This window comes from Phyllostomus hastatus, unplaced genomic scaffold (assembly GCF_019186645.2).
Source record: "Phyllostomus hastatus isolate PE091 unplaced genomic scaffold, TTU_PhHast_1.1 phas_scaffold_46, whole genome shotgun sequence".
In the NCBI taxonomy this organism is placed as follows: domain Eukaryota; kingdom Metazoa; phylum Chordata; class Mammalia; order Chiroptera; family Phyllostomidae; genus Phyllostomus; species Phyllostomus hastatus.
The window spans coordinates 24,073,636-24,086,602 of record NW_025334032.1 but is presented as its reverse complement, the minus strand read 5'-3'; the positions used below and the strand labels follow the sequence as shown (position 1 = coordinate 24,086,602).

General features: G+C 53.4%; 1 protein-coding gene across 9 annotated transcripts in view; it reads right to left on the bottom strand.

Moving 5' to 3' along the window:
• FGFR1 (fibroblast growth factor receptor 1) overlaps nt 1-12,967 on the bottom strand; it is a 47,346-nt gene that overhangs the window by 12,069 nt on the left and 22,310 nt on the right. For 4 of the 9 annotated variants that reach the window (XM_045821326.1, XM_045821328.1, XM_045821323.1 and 1 more), the window contains exons 3-5: nt 3,488-3,754; nt 2,006-2,095; nt 1,565-1,737 (exon numbers count right to left, since the gene is read on the bottom strand). In XM_045821326.1, the coding sequence (XP_045677282.1) occupies nt 1,565-1,737; nt 2,006-2,095; nt 3,488-3,754 (530 nt within the window). The remainder of the gene's footprint in view (nt 1-1,564; nt 1,738-2,005; nt 2,096-3,487; nt 3,755-12,967) is intronic. The other 5 variants (XM_045821325.1, XM_045821324.1, XM_045821331.1 and 2 more) reach the window with 3 other exon arrangements.

The following is a 12,967-nucleotide window of genomic DNA, read 5'->3' as shown; positions in this document are numbered from 1 at the left end:
ACTATAAGGATGATGAGCAAGTCTAAAAAAGAGATTCTAATGAAGTTCTTTCTACACTGTAAATGGGTAAAGGACACGAACAATTTACAGACCAGGAAATGGAAATTGTTTATTAACGTAAGAAAATGCTAAGTCTGTAAATAAGCAAAATAACACACAAGAGATCAATGAGATATTTTCACGTATCAAATTTGTTGTATCAAAAGGTATAGTAAACTTATTCTCATACTTTGCTTTGGCAGAGTGAATTTTCTTTTTAATAAAGTAATTGTTGAGTATCGCAGGTTAGATTCCCAGTCAGGGCACATGTCTGGGTTGCGGGCCATGGCCCCCAGCAACCGCACATTGATGTTTCTCTCTCTCTCTCTCTCTCTCTCTCTCTCTCTCTCTCTCTCTCTCTCTCTCTCTCTCTCTCCCTCTCTCCCTCTCCCTCCCTCCCTCCCTCCCTCCCTCTCTCTCTCTCTCTCTCTCTCCCCTCTCCCTTCCCTCTCTAAAAATAAATAAATAAAATCTTTAAAAAAAAAGTAATTGTTGGTTGGGGGTGCTTGGGGGAAAAGGTGAATGGATTAAGCAAAACAAACAAACAAAACAACTCGCAGACACAGACAACAGTGGGGTCGTTTCCAGAGGGAAAGGGGAGGATGGGGGAGGCAGGAGAGGGTGAAGGGGGGGAAATGGTGAGGAGGGAGACTTGACTTGGGGTGATGGACACCCAATACAATATAGAGAGGGTGTGTTATAGAATTGTACACCTAAAACCTATGTAATTTTATTAACCAATGTCACCCCAATAAATAAAAAACTAATTAAAAAGAAAGTAATTGTTACCACAAGAAAATAAAATTTAAAAATAAAATAAAACTACCCCCAACTCATTACCTGTATCGTCTTCCATTAAAGCAAGTATCACAGTAAAATGTCATGTCTTCCCACTGTCCTTTAACTCTCTCTTGCCTGCTATACTTTCTGGAAAGATGTGTTCAAGAAATGTTCACAAATGAGTAAGTGAATGAATAAATAAAATTTACCTAACTACCAGAAAAAAGGTAACCAGATAATATGCATCAAGGGCTTCAAAATGCTCATATGTTGGTCTAGTAACTTCACTTCCAGCCATCTGTCCTCAGAAAGAACATTTAAATCTTGACAAAGATTTAAGTACAAAGACACTCACTGTGATATTAATTATAACATTGAGAAACCAGAAAACAACTAATAGCACAAAGTAGTTCATCAAATTATGGGACATTTTAATAATGGAATATTACCTGGCTGTGAAAAACCATCTTTCAAACATGTGGCAAAAGACTCATGCTGTAACGTTAACATGTGACAAGAGAGTACATACACAGTATAATGAACTATCTAAAAACCATATACATAGGAAAAAGACCAAAAACACTCAATTTTATTTGCCCTCTTTTATTTTGAGGTTTTCTGAAATGTATTACTTCTGTAGTTAGAAAGCATCCCTTAAACAGGTAAATGCCTATCACAAGGATTTCCCAAGGCTGCCTCCCCTGCCCCTCTACTCTAACTTTCCCACACACACACACACACATACCTTGTAGCCTCCAATCCTGTGGTCGGGCTTGAACTCTTTGCCGTTTTTCAACCAGCGCAGCGTGGGGTTAGGAGTTCCACTGGAGGGGCACTTGAACTTCACTGTCTTGGCAGCAGGCACTGCGTGCAGTTTCTTCTCCATCTTTTCTGGGGACGTCCAGTATGGAGCCACGGCTGCCCAGGAAAAGCCGAGAAAGACAGGCAGGAGGCTGGTCAGGCTCAGGAGCAAGGGCCTGGGCCAGGACCTGGAGGCACCCCGCCCACCTGCGCAGCACCTGTGAACAGCGCCTGCGCCACCCGGGATGCCCAAGGGATCCCACCGCCAAGCATCACCGCCCCTGTGCCCGCTCCGCCAACCGTACTCCAGTCACCCGAGCCCCCACTCCCCCCCAAACCCACCAGCCAGACCCAGAGGGTAGTAAGGTAGGAAACAGTGTCTCACGCATACGGTTTGGTTTGGTGTTATCTGTCTCTTTCTCCTCTGAAGAGGAGTCATCATCGTCATCGTCGTCCTCCGAGGAGGGGAGAGCATCTATGGGAAGGAGAAGGGGCGCTGAGGTCCCTCCAAGGGAGGAGAGGCCCCTAGATTTCTGCCCATATCGACAGCCCCTACACACAAAGGCCAGTCCCGTTGTAGATGACCACAGACACCTTCCCCAGACTGAATCCCAGGCCCACTCTTCCCTTAGTGACTGTCTCGCAGTGGGACAGAAACGGGTCATTAAGAACTGCACACTCTACGCCTGTCCCCTTCCTTCCCCAACCTGATGCACTGCCCACCCCTCTGTGCCCAGAGCTCTTACACTTCGCCAGGGCAGCACACCTTCTTTCATTTACTCCCACCCTGAGTTCAGAGCCTTGCCCCACTGATGGCACCACCACATGTGCTGGGTCTCAGAACTAGCACCAGGGAACCTGTATCCTCCTTTGGCCTGCCAGCCATTGGGAAATCCAGACAGATCTTGACATGCTGAGGCCAGAAGCTATTTCCAAAGCCATGAGCTGAACAACCTGGAGTCAGAATTTCTCTAGCATGCATCTGCTAAGGTTTGGAAGCTGCCCTTTGAGCCACAGCAGACAGGGAGCCTGCTACGCAGCCCACAGCTGCCAACACCTCTCCCCAACACATATCCACCCCTTTTAAGAGGCTAGACGCACATGTGGTCCCCAGTCAGGGCTTATGCCAGATCTTTCTCCAGTCCTTCCTAGTGCTTTTGGTGGTCTGGAGGGAGATAGGGGAGGCAAGTCCCTGTTAGGGGCAGGTTCTAAAAAGGATGCTTGCGCAGGGGACGTGCCAAACATGCACCCTGAGATTCACAAATGGTGTAAAGCAAATTTCAGCCCGACTTCGTTTCATTCTGCTTTTGTGAAAGTCACATTGTAAAAGTGGCAGATTCCCAAAGGCACAGAGCTCTAGGGTTCCCTGGCTGCCCTAACACAGCTCCAGAAGCTGAGGACAGATGTCTTCCATAAACCCTGTCGATACAGCAGTGCACCTGGATCCTTCCCCATCACAGCAGGGACCGGCCTCACAGCGTATTCTGGGCTCTAATCACTAAACCAAGTATCAAGTCCAAATGGCAAGGGAATGACGGGATGGAAGCTGGCTGAACCCTATGCAGCACCCTGGGGATCTGGGCAAGCTGTGGTGGAAAAACCAGTGTTCTACTGCCCCAAGAGCGTCAGCAATCACCTCCGAGGGACACCTGGGACACCTGGGAAGCCTGGGGCCCACAGCACCTGGTCACCCCTCTGAGAGCTAAGCCACGCGGCTGGCAGGGAGCAATGTTAGTGGGCAGCAGTTTTGGAAGCAGAATGGGGGCGGATCATGGAAGGGGAGGAGGTTCACCTCCCCCTGACACTAGCAGAGAGGACTGGAGGGGTGGATCCAGGGGGAGGCGGAGGGCAGGACTTTGCTACCAACCTGAGACATTGACGGAGAAGTAGGTGGTGTCGCTGCCCGAGGGGCTGCTGGTCACGCAAGCGTAGAGGCCGGAGTCCGCGGGCACAGAATCCCGCACCTCCACCTCCTCCCCTGTGATGCGGGTACGGTTGCTTTCCACCAGCTGCACCCCGTCCCGCAGCCAGTTGATGCTCTGGACATCGTCCCGCAGCCGACAGCGAAGCTGCAGCAGGTCACCAGGGTGGACCAGGAAGGACTCCACTTCCACAGGGGCTCCCCAGGGCTGGGCTGCTGCCACCCACAGGGGCCAGGAAGAGGAACCAAGGGACCGGAGAGGAAGAGAAGGAAAGGGAAGGAGGGGAGAGACAAAGGGAATTATGCTAGAGGCACTGAGCTGCCACATCCCAGGGGCCACAGAGCTGGGGAGGTGGGGTCAGTGGGGAAAGGGCTGGCTACCCGGGGACCCCCATCTCTTCTCGTCTACCCCCTCCTCCAAAGGGCAAAGGAAGAAAGAGGCGAAGTTAGGAAGCAGCTGCAGCAGCATTAAGCGGTCCACATCTCATTTCCCTCCATCCTAGGGGGACAAGGCCGGCCCTCCCCAGACTTCTGTGCCCAGAGTGTCCCCTCCCCACATCCTAAGTTCGTTGCCAAGAATGGCCATTTTCCAGAGGAACACCCCACTTCCTTTTAGCCGGGTCGGCTTCACCCCTTTCCTGAGTACCAGGTTGAACAAACCCCACCCCTCAAAAATCCAGCCTCCCCCACCCATATTGAGAGAAGGCAATCAGTCAACCAGGCGGCTCTCAAGTCAAGTGATCATGAGGGAGGGTCCTGGCCCCCAGTGAGCCAAATGCGTAAGATGCATATGGGGGAGAGGCAGCCTCAGCAGAGGTCAGCTCAGGGGAGCCTGCAGCTAACAGGTGTCAGGCCCCAGGATTCGGAGCTTTTGCCTATATTAGGAACGGGGGCCTGCAGCTGCCACCAAGCCCACACTTGTGCTGGCAGCCTCAGCCGGTGCACACAAAGCGCTTTTCTCCTCCTGCCACTACAGGGCTCTCCATCTCAGGCCCCCACCTCCCTTCCCTCCCTCCCCCAGCACACATGTCCAGTCCCCCTCACCTCTCTCTGCCCGAAGGCTGGGTGGGCCACAGCTCACAAGATCTGATGAGACCCCATCCACGCCAACACGCATCACGACCGACAGCTCCGCACTCGCACTTACAAGACAGCCCGAGGCTGTTACCCCTCTCCCGAGGGTCCCCCTCTTCACCAGCCGGGGGGGGGGGGGGGGTCGGAATGCAGGTTCTACCTCCCTTCAGGAGGTTCCAGCATGCTCCCGGCACCTTCTGCCAAGTGTCCACCGCCACCAAAAGAAAGTGCTGCTGCAGCTCGAACCCTCCACCAGGCTCAGCCTCCATGGCTCTGGGCAGCCTGGGTGCTCACCCCCGTGCACCCTCAACGGCTCACCTGGGACTCCGCGCACACCCCCCGGCCTGTGGCCCTCTCTCCACTCCCACCTCCAGGTCTCAGACCAGCTGGGACCTCTGCCTCGAAGCCCCTTTCACTGACTCCCAGTCGGGGTTGGGGCCCTCCCACCACACCTGCCCACTGAAGGAAAGCCCCTTTCAACTGAGTTGCGAGGGCGGGGACGTGCCGTATTTACCCTTACATCTCCAGCACTTAGTGTGGTGCCGGGCACACGAGAGCTGCCCACGAATGCTGGCTGGATAATGCAGTAATGACACACGCACAGTCCCATGGTCTCCTCCTTGTCTTCCTTTCTAAATCCCCTTTCCTTCTGCACCACCTTCATTTTCTTTAAACATACTTTTTAAAAAAAAGATTTTATTTATCTTTACACAGAAGGGAAGGGAGGGAGGAAGAGAGGGAGAGAAACAGCAATGTGTGGTCCCCTCTCCCATCCCCCCTACCGGGGGCCTGGCCTGCAACCCAGGCATGTGTCCTGACTGGGAATCGAACCAGTGACCCTTCGATTCACAGGCCGGCGCTCAATTCACTGAGTGACAGCAGCCAGGACACCATCTTCATTGTAAAGAACTCATCTGAAGTGCTACCCAGGTGTCTGCTGGAAACTCTGTGAATGAGGAAATGGGTGCCCTGAGAGCCAGGCGGCACCAGGGCGCAGTTTTCTCGGGGGGGGCCTCGAATGAGTCTTGGACCCGAGACTGCAACCCAACTGGCTCTATCTTAAATATTGGGTAAATATTGAGTCACCCAAAGGCGGGTGCCCCTTTAAAAGAGTCTGAAAACCACTAGGTGAGCACTCAATTTATTTTTGTGAATCGGGTCAAGAAGAATACCAACCACAAAGGTGAGTAGACCACACAACTGATTAAAAATAAGCTTTTGTGGGTCGTAAGAAAAAAGTTCTTTCCATTTTTAATGGTCTGTGGTTTTGCCAAAAGAAAGAAGAAAGGCAGTTAAGGTCTGACCCTTAAAAAGGCAGCAGACACTCCTATTGACCCAATCTCGCTTCCCTTCAGTGCCCTCACAGATCAAACATTTTGCAGCTCGTGGGGATCTGTACCAGCTGCTGGCGGAACGGTAAACTCAGTGAACTCAAATTCTTAGCCTCTGCCATCACTGCCTGTTTCAACAGGCCCCAGAGGCAAAGCGGGAGCAAGGAGGACATGGGTGTTTCCTCAGGAGAAAGCCGCAAAGGGACCCTGGCCCTGCCGAGGCCGGCGCTGGCAGACTCCAGCTTGGATCCCTCCCTTCCCACTCAGCTCAACAGGACGTGCAAACGAAACTCTTCTACACAATCTACGAAAAGCCCCGAAACCTGCTTTCTGCCTTCTTTTTCTGCCCCTGCCTTGGTGAGCTGTGTGCGTGATTCCCCTGAGCGAGGTCCTACACTGTGTATTGGAGAAAACCTCAAGCCCTGCTTAGTACATCCGAGGCTCCTCGCAAGCTGTCCCCACCTCCCCATGCCACCCGACTCTCCTTCCCTTCCACTCCAGGTCTGGCTGCTCTCTGCACCGACTGCACTCTCTCCCCACACCAGAGCCGACTTCTGCTCAAGCCGTCGGCCATCTCTCCGGAGCCCTCCTACCCCACCCTCCTCACAGCGCACCACCAGGGGCATCCAGGAAGCCTTCTGTTGGCGCCAGAGTCTCTCCCCCCATTTTCTGTAAAACAGTTATTGTCTGAGCCACACGAACAGCGCACTCAATTACACATCGCCTTGTGTGGTTTCTTCTGTAAACAACTTCATTGAGATATAATTCACATACCATAAAACCCACCCACTTCAAGTATACAGGAGCGGGCCAAAGCAGGTCTACAGTTCTTATGGAAAAATAATACAGTAATTAATAAGTAATACAAGAATAAACGCTGTGTTTCATGTGTTCACAATGGTATTCCTACTTTGGCCCACTGCTGTATAATTCATTGTTTTTTTTTAGTACATTCTCAGTTATGCAACCACCACATTTAACTTCAGAACATGTTTTATCACCCCAAAAAGAAAGCCTGTACCATTCGCACCATCCCCTCCCTCAGTCTGGGCAACCACTAGTCTGCTTTCTCTCTGTGCAGATTTGCCTACACCCGCTAGTCCGTGTCAGGGACATCATTCAGTGGATGGTCTTTCGTGACCAGCTCCTGTCATGTAGCGCATTTTCAGGGTTCTTCTATGCTGCAGCATGTCTCAGTACCCCATCCCTTTTAGCGGCTCCATAATATTCCATCACATGGAGACGCTGCCTTTTATGTGTCTGTTTGTTGACTGATGGGCAGTTGGTTATACTGTCAAAATGGTTCCTGTCAAAAGCGTCCATGTCTCGCCTCTCCTAAGAAACAACCAGCAACTCAGGACAGACCTGATTATTATTATTTCCCCACCACAGCGCCTAACAACGTCAGAAATGCAGAAAACACTCAGTGGGTCTGGAACTGAATGTAGCATGTGGCCAAGGCCAGTTTGCAGAGGAAACAAACAGCTGGCCTACAGCCATTGGGTTACAGTGGATGTTTTCACAGCTAGTAGTGCTCCCGGACATCCAAGTCTCCCTTTACAAAGCAGGGATAATGCCACTTTCTTCTAGGAGGTGATGGAAAGGTCACCGACCGTGTACTGGTTTACCAGGCCCTGCCCACCTGTGACACCGCCCTGAACTCCAGGCCTGACCCGAGGGAGCCCCTGCGTGTGGTGTGGTGGCGAGGTGAGGCCATCACTGCTCACTGGCGGCCCGCGGCAATCAAGTCCCTACTCTCCCTTCTCTTTTGGTCGTCACCCTGCCCCCCTGTCGGCCCCCACTGGCAAGGCCCTGGCATCTGTGGCTCCGTGGCCTCCGAGCTGGCCTTTCTCTGGTCAAGACCAATGGTCCCAGGCTACGCCTGTCACGTATTAGCTAGCAGGAACGGAGTAAACTGACACCTTTCCTGGGCTGGCCCTAGAACAGGAAGGAAAGAAGGCCAGCTGATGGCTCGGCCACGTGAAGACAACCATTCCAACCCGGAGAGAGCCTGGCTCGTGGGAGCTGCGGGGGCACGGCCGTGGGAGGGGAGCAGCAGACCAGAGCACTCGCTCCAGGCGGCTCGTTTCCCGAAAGAGGAGGCGGGGTGGGAGCAGGAGGGCGCCGGGCATCTGGGTTCCCTGGCGACTGACCTCCTTCGTTCCCAGGCCGAAGATGTTCGGTGGGAGTCAAGTGACAGCGACCATTCACTCTCACAGACTCGAGGTGCCCTGCGTTCACGGTGCAGCGTGGAAGAAAAGGCGCATTGTGCTTTGACGCCCACGGCACCGAGTCGCTGTTCCTTCCCGGGGAGCGGGGAGTCGAGGGTTGGGGCTAGGGCTGGACTGGCCGGTCCTCAGAGGACGAGGGCGGGCAGTGCCTCAGGGGACCCTCGGGAAAAGGGAGAACCGAGACTCCTGCTCGGTAGCCTGAGTGGGAGCCCGAGTGTGAGCCCGAGTGTGAGACTGAGGAGGCCTCTGCTGCTGAGGCCGTCTCTTGGGGCAGTGCGGACGGCAGGGGGACTGTGGGAGGCTGTGCGGGCAGACGGGTGCCCCTTCATGGAGACCCCCCCGACGTCCCTTTCCCTTCCTACTCCCTCTCAGACACCATGGCTTTGTCACCCCAACAAGCCAACAAGATGCAGCGTCTTGCTTACGGCGGGACCAGCCAGAAACCCGCCACAGTCGCCTGGCAGGCAGTTCTGCCCTGGGCACATCGGAGCAGATCCAAGTTCTTTTCTTTTTTTGTTTTTAAGATTTTATTTTTTTATTTTAGAGAGGGGGAAAGGAAGGGAGAGAGGGAGAGAAATGTCAATGTGTGGTTGCCTCTCATATGTGCCTAACTGGGGACCTGCCCTGCAACCCAGCCCTGACTGGGAATTGAACCAGCAACCTTTCGGTTCTCAAGCCAGCACGCAATCCATAGAGGCACACCAGCCAGGGTCAAGTTCTTGATTCTCTATCTCTGTGTCTTCTGCCAGCCATGGGCATCATGTGGGGTTGGGGAATGAAGCCCTGAGCGGGCCCAAACCCATACAAATCTTCTGTTCTTGTGAGACGATGAGACCCCAGCTCCCCCAAATCCAAGAAGATGGGGCACTTTCCTCAACAGAGCTGTCAAAGGAACAGCAGGCCTATGCCCGGCCCTGCCCAGGGTGACTGGATTTACATCACACCTTGATCTGTATAAAGCACGCTGTACTGCAACCTGAGACAACTGAAGAGTGTGAGAGCCCGGTATGGGACCTGAGGTCACAGAACTGAGGTGTCGGTGTTCAGAGCAGATGGCAGTGTTCCCGGCAGAGGCTGGACGTAGTGGTAAGGAGAGGGGCAAGTGAGTAAGAATTTAGGTTGGGAGCGAGAGGAGCAGAAAAGATAAGGGGCTTATGAGCCGGGTGGAGAGTGGACCTTGGGATGAGGCCGAGGAGGACAAGACGTCAGACTCTCTGGCCTGTGTGGGATGGAAGGTTCACAGTGGGAAATAGTTTAAAACAAACAACAACAAACCCCACTAAAGAAGAAGTCCCAGGGAACACATTTCTCTGCAGAGACTATGAATGCAGGCCATTCATGCCACATGGACAAATATACCTGGACGTGTATTTCGAAATGCCACTTCGTCAGCCCTGGTCCCGTAACAGCCAGTTGGCCGTGGCAGGCATTCACCCCCCCCCAGCCCTCCACTTAACGGTGAACCCAGTGACAAATAACAATATATCTGCATAGCACTTTGCAATTCAGCATGTGCCTTCCCATATATTGTCTGGGGATGCTTAAACAACTCTTTACAATGGTAATACTCGTATTGGCCAATAATGTACGGCACGCTTACTAGCTCCCATACACGGCGATGGCTTGTCACACAGATAGACGATCGCTGAATCCACACAGGGACCCTGTGGCAGCGGCGCTCCCCGTGCGGAGCCCAGTTCTCACCCAGTCCTCACAGCCCCGTGAGGCAGACTCTGTTACTATCCTCATTCACACAGCGGACACTGAGGCTCCAAGAGGTCTGGTGGGTGTCCAAGACAGGTCACCTAGCTGGGCCACCAGCTAGTGGCCAAGCTGAGATTCACACCCAGGCGGCCTGGCTCTCCAGAACCCACACAAATCCGGATCCCAGGTCTACCGCCTGTACTTCCACGGCGTCTTTTGCCATCCTCGACTGCAGTCAAGTGACCGTATCCCCTTCTGTCTAATGGCACCAGTGTCCCCCACCTTCACACATGGGTTTCTCAAGTCGGTTGTGTTGGCTTTCTCCCCGCCTTCTCATCTCCTCAATGTCCTCAGCCCCACGACTACGACCTGAGCGCTCAGCGCTTTTAACTGTAAGGGCACGTTCCCACCCCTGCTCATCTACCCTTTAAAGCTGAGCAGACGTGACTGCACACCTGGCAGGTAAGAAGTTGAGGGGAGAGGAAGGGCGTTTTGACAGTGGCAGGCTCGGGACTTAATAACACTGGCCTATTTCGGTGTGGCACTTGGTACTCTACAAGGCCTGTTCATTCATGCTTGTGTTACTCCTGTTCATTCCCATCCGAACCTGAGAAAATGGGGGGTGAGGGACCTCTCTGGAAGTCACCGAACAGGGGTTGGCATTGGCTCTAGATGCAGGTCCTGGGCCCCTCCACGGCATCTAAATCCTCACGCAGCGCACGGGACAGCCGGGCGACCCACTCAGGTTCTTACAGCTCTGCCTGGGCCACAGGTAGACGGCACAACCTCTCCCTCCCCATGTCCCTGGCTCAATTGTGGATCAGTCACCTGACACCCTGCCAGGTCCCAAGCCCCTCACCCTTGATTACAGTTTACAGCTGAGTTGATGACCTCTGATGACCCCTGCCTGACTCCATTGAGAAGATTAAGAACATTAAGCAAAGGGGCTCATCAACCGTCCCCTGGGGCCAGCTCTCCTGATCACACATCCTCAGGCTGTCCGCTCTCAAGCCCCGCCTCCCTCACCCCCCCACCCCCCGCCCCACCATAGGCACTGCATCCCATCCCCTCACACTCCCGAGAGCCTGTTCCCTCCCCGTCCAGAATTTGGAGCTTCTCAGCCTCAGCTGTCCAGTCTCCGTTTCCCACCTCTTCAGCCAAGCCAGTACCCTCACTGCCCCCTCTCTTCTGCTTTCTCCCACCCGAAGGACTCCGCTTCTATGACAATGTCTTTCTCCTCCTATCGCTGCATCATGTTCCCAAGGCTCCCCCAACTACATTCTTCATCTATTTGTAATGTGACATACACACTCTCACGGCTTTATCTCACACTTACTCATGCTGCGTGGCCGTGGGCTGCTCCTAGGGCAGCGTACGCCTTATCAGTGTACCCTCTGGGGCAGGAGCGTGTCACCTATGTGTCACAGTCCACCCGGGCAGGACGTGTCATCTGTGTGTCCCAGTCCACCCATGCAGGACTTGAGCAACCAGCTCTCAGCAAAATCTAGGCCTGATGTCTCAGGGTCAAAATTTCTGCTGTCTCTATGAAATCCTGTTGACTTTGGATTTCTGCGTTAAGAAAATTAGCGGGGAACGCCACGCTCTTCAGTGACATGGGGGAACTGGTGGTCTAGGAATGTTTACAGTCTTGGCACAAACTCCCCAGAGATAAATGAGGGGGCAATTGTGGGTGGGGGAGGAACTCGGGGTGGCTTTGAAAGCAAACTTAAAAGGAACACAGAACAGCCCAGCGGGGCTCTGGGAGCCCGCTGCAAAGGTTTTTTATTACGTTATTTTGGCTTTGAAATGGAACTGAAAACTTACTTGAGTATGACAGGCCAAGCCAGAGGAGGGAGCTTACCGAATCCTGGGGAACAACTATCATCTCAAAAGGTTTGGGGTACAGAGAGGAAGCCCCAAAGATGTGTGACACCCCGAGCTCTCGATGTCCCCCATCCGGGGAAAGCTGCGGACACGGGGAATCCAGGCGTGTGCGGGAGGGATACAGGAACCCCAATCAATTAGCAGCATCGGACACCCTGGTCCTGCAGCATTCGCCAGTCCTTAGACCCAGGGGATTTGAAGTGTAGGGCTTTTTTTTTTTTAATAGAAAAAGGGAAAAAAAATTAGAAGGACCATTTTGCATGCAAATGGCCACAGCCAGAAGAGCCCATTAAAATGTAAAAACTCCACATTGAGCCCAACAAAACTGTGCAAACTGCTGTGTTTGCCAGAGAGGCAGCAATGCAGCTCCCCACAAAGGAGCCGAGGAACAATGGCGGGCTGAATGGCCTCCGCCAGCAGGTCCCCTCGCGCGTTGCCATGGGGACCCCACCAGGGCTTACTAAAGGTATTTCCTGAGGAGAAAGGCAGTGCACACAGGCCCAGGCAGCCCGGCTAATCCTGACAGGAAGCCATCGCCATTCAGCAGCCCAAGGGCTTGGGGCCGGAGTTTTATTTTGTTTTTATTAAAAAAAAAAAAAAGATTTCAGTCTTTTGTGTGTCCCACCTCATCACTGTAATTTAGTGCAGAACCACCTGCGCGGGCCAAAGCTGTGGCCCGGGCCCTGCACCCACCCCATGACCCCCAAATACAGCTCCCCAGCCGTCGGGCAGGAGGAGGCCCAGGCGTGCAGAACCCCGCACCAAGAAGACCCAGACCGAAAGGACCCGGGGCCCCGAGAGTTTCACGGGAGCCTTCGCACAGACGTTGTGTGGGGCCACTGGTCGAAGTCCCTGTGCTGGGCTCTACCTGACGCCTCCTTCATACCTTCATACCCTACCTCTCCCCACCTCCCACTGCGGGAGCGCTCACGCAGGGGACCAGGCCTGTAATTAAGTGATTAACAAAGGAATGTGCCCAGGAGTTGTTTTAAAAGACATTTCCCTTCTTCCTTTCTCCCGGGCAAAAGCTCTCACCCTAACTGCTCCCTGACATGCTGCGGATGGAGCCAGAAAAAAACACAACCCCCCACTCCCCCAAACCCCTCTTGCACATCCATTTCCCAGAAGGGTTTCCAGTACGTGATGTTTCCCTTCTTCCCAGGAAGGCGTCGCTCTGGGAAGAGGCAAGTTCACCGGAGACG